The sequence below is a fragment of the Propithecus coquereli genome, unplaced genomic scaffold (genome assembly GCF_000956105.1).
Source record: "Propithecus coquereli isolate 6110/MARCELLA unplaced genomic scaffold, Pcoq_1.0 Scaffold78, whole genome shotgun sequence".
Taxonomy (NCBI): Eukaryota; Metazoa; Chordata; class Mammalia; order Primates; family Indriidae; genus Propithecus; species Propithecus coquereli.
This window is the reverse complement of record NW_012153951.1, coordinates 1,544,488-1,546,277: the sequence shown is the minus strand read 5'-3', so window position 1 is coordinate 1,546,277 and position 1,790 is coordinate 1,544,488. Positions and strand designations below refer to the sequence as shown.

Here is a 1,790-nt window from a genome sequence, read left to right as displayed (position 1 = left end):
CTCTGAATACTTCTGCTGGAGTGTGAGCAAAACATGATAAATTGTCAGGAAGTCAAGGCCCTAGTCCTAGATTTAGATATTCTGTTTTAGACCAGTCTCCCAAGGGAAACACTTGAGCATCTAAGAAATTAGCATCACTGACATTTTCACCCCAAACTGCCGTGAACTCTGCAAATTTAAAGACATAATCCAGGGATGAATTGAAATCTTTGTTTTGAAGTTAACAGAAAAGAGTTTTCTGAACTCTGGTGAAAATTGCTTTGAAATGAAAAAATCGCAGCACTAAAATATATCATTTCTTCACAGCCCACTTGTATCTAAGTTAATTTGTAAAGAAAGCAGGAGAGTAAATGGTGGATTATCTCTGTTCTAAATAGAACATATTTCAGGATTCAGATAAACTTGGTCTGCCCTAAAGGAGACAGAGATTTTGCCAACCAAAATGACATATTGAAAAAAGTGGCAAGAATAAGAGAGAGGAAAAATAAATGTGAATTATCTGAACTGAATGTTTATTATTTTTTCCTACTAAAGAATAAAGTTTGTAGGAAATAAACTGATGAAATAACCTATCAAACTGTCCCAAGAAGATAAAGGGCTTGTTTTCCAAAATAAACTAAAATAAAATTCAAAGACCTACAGTAAGGTTTTGTACTGTGTATTTATAGTAATATTTATTAGTGCAGCAAACTCCAGTAAATTATAGTTTCCAATCTGGTTTTTCAGACTCTCTGAAGAAAAGAGAAGATACTTATGGTTTTATCGCTCCTGCTGCAATAGTGAAAACTGCTCCCTTCCTTTGGTCCTGGGTAGTGCCCCTGGTTGGGATGAAAGGACTGTTTCAGAAATGCATATGATTTTGAGAAAATGGACATTTTCTGATCCTTTGGAAGCACTTGGGCTTTTAACTTCCAGGTAAGAATTGCATAACAAGCATGGTATTTCTGATTGAGAAGAACTTGTTTGAAGAGAAAAAATATAGGACTATATAATTAATTCAATAGCTATTCTGTTTGTTCTCAATTTCAATAGCTGTGGATATTAATTTTAGATAAATGTAAGCTATGAATATAAATTTTAAACAAATCTAAGCTCTAATCGTGTCTCTTGTACTAAACGTGTAGTATAATTCATGGCCATAGTTTCTTAAGTGAAGAGCCGAGTTCTTTCAGAAATAACACAATAGATAAATAAATAGGGAAAAATAAAAATTCCTACTTCTCTGAAAATGAAAAAGCTCTTAAAAATTGGGACCATTTCTTTTACTATTGAAATACGCAAAGTTTAGCAAAATGCCCTGCTTCTAGTAGATGTACAATTAATATGATAATGACGATGATAGGAATAAAAGAAAAGAATATATCCCTTATGTGTTCTCCAGATCCTCCCTCAGAATAAAATGCACGGGGCGGCAGGAGAGGGGCTAATGATGTCTTCTTGTTAAGGACAAGCATGTAGGAGTAACTGGTAGCTGGCTGTGGTTGAGAAGCAGCAGCTCTTCCTTGGCTTCCCTTTCATATTCAAAGCCAAGAAAAGGTATGGTAAGTCTGTCTTGATAGCGGCAGCTCACTGACATCATGAATAAAGTCTGTAATCTCTAGAGCCAGGCAAAAATTGTGAAACTGAGCTCTGTTCTGAATCTACTCTCAAGGACCTGAGGGAAGGAGAAAGTTGGGAAAAGTAGTGACACAAAGAACTTCAAACTGACTTGTTTGGGTTTATTTACAAATTTGTGTCCTTCATAAAACTTCTGGGGTTGATAAGAGGGAGAGAGGGTTTTTTTTTTTTTT

At 35.1% G+C, this 1,790-nt stretch overlaps 1 protein-coding gene across 1 annotated transcript in view; it reads left to right on the top strand.

Annotated features, from left to right (window-relative positions):
• Positions 1–1,790, top strand: part of PIK3C2G (phosphatidylinositol-4-phosphate 3-kinase, catalytic subunit type 2 gamma) — a 472,569-nt gene that overhangs the window by 157,159 nt on the left and 313,620 nt on the right. The window contains exon 13 of the mRNA XM_012662773.1: positions 727–915. Within this exon, the coding sequence (XP_012518227.1) occupies positions 727–915 (189 nt within the window). The remainder of the gene's footprint in view (positions 1–726; positions 916–1,790) is intronic.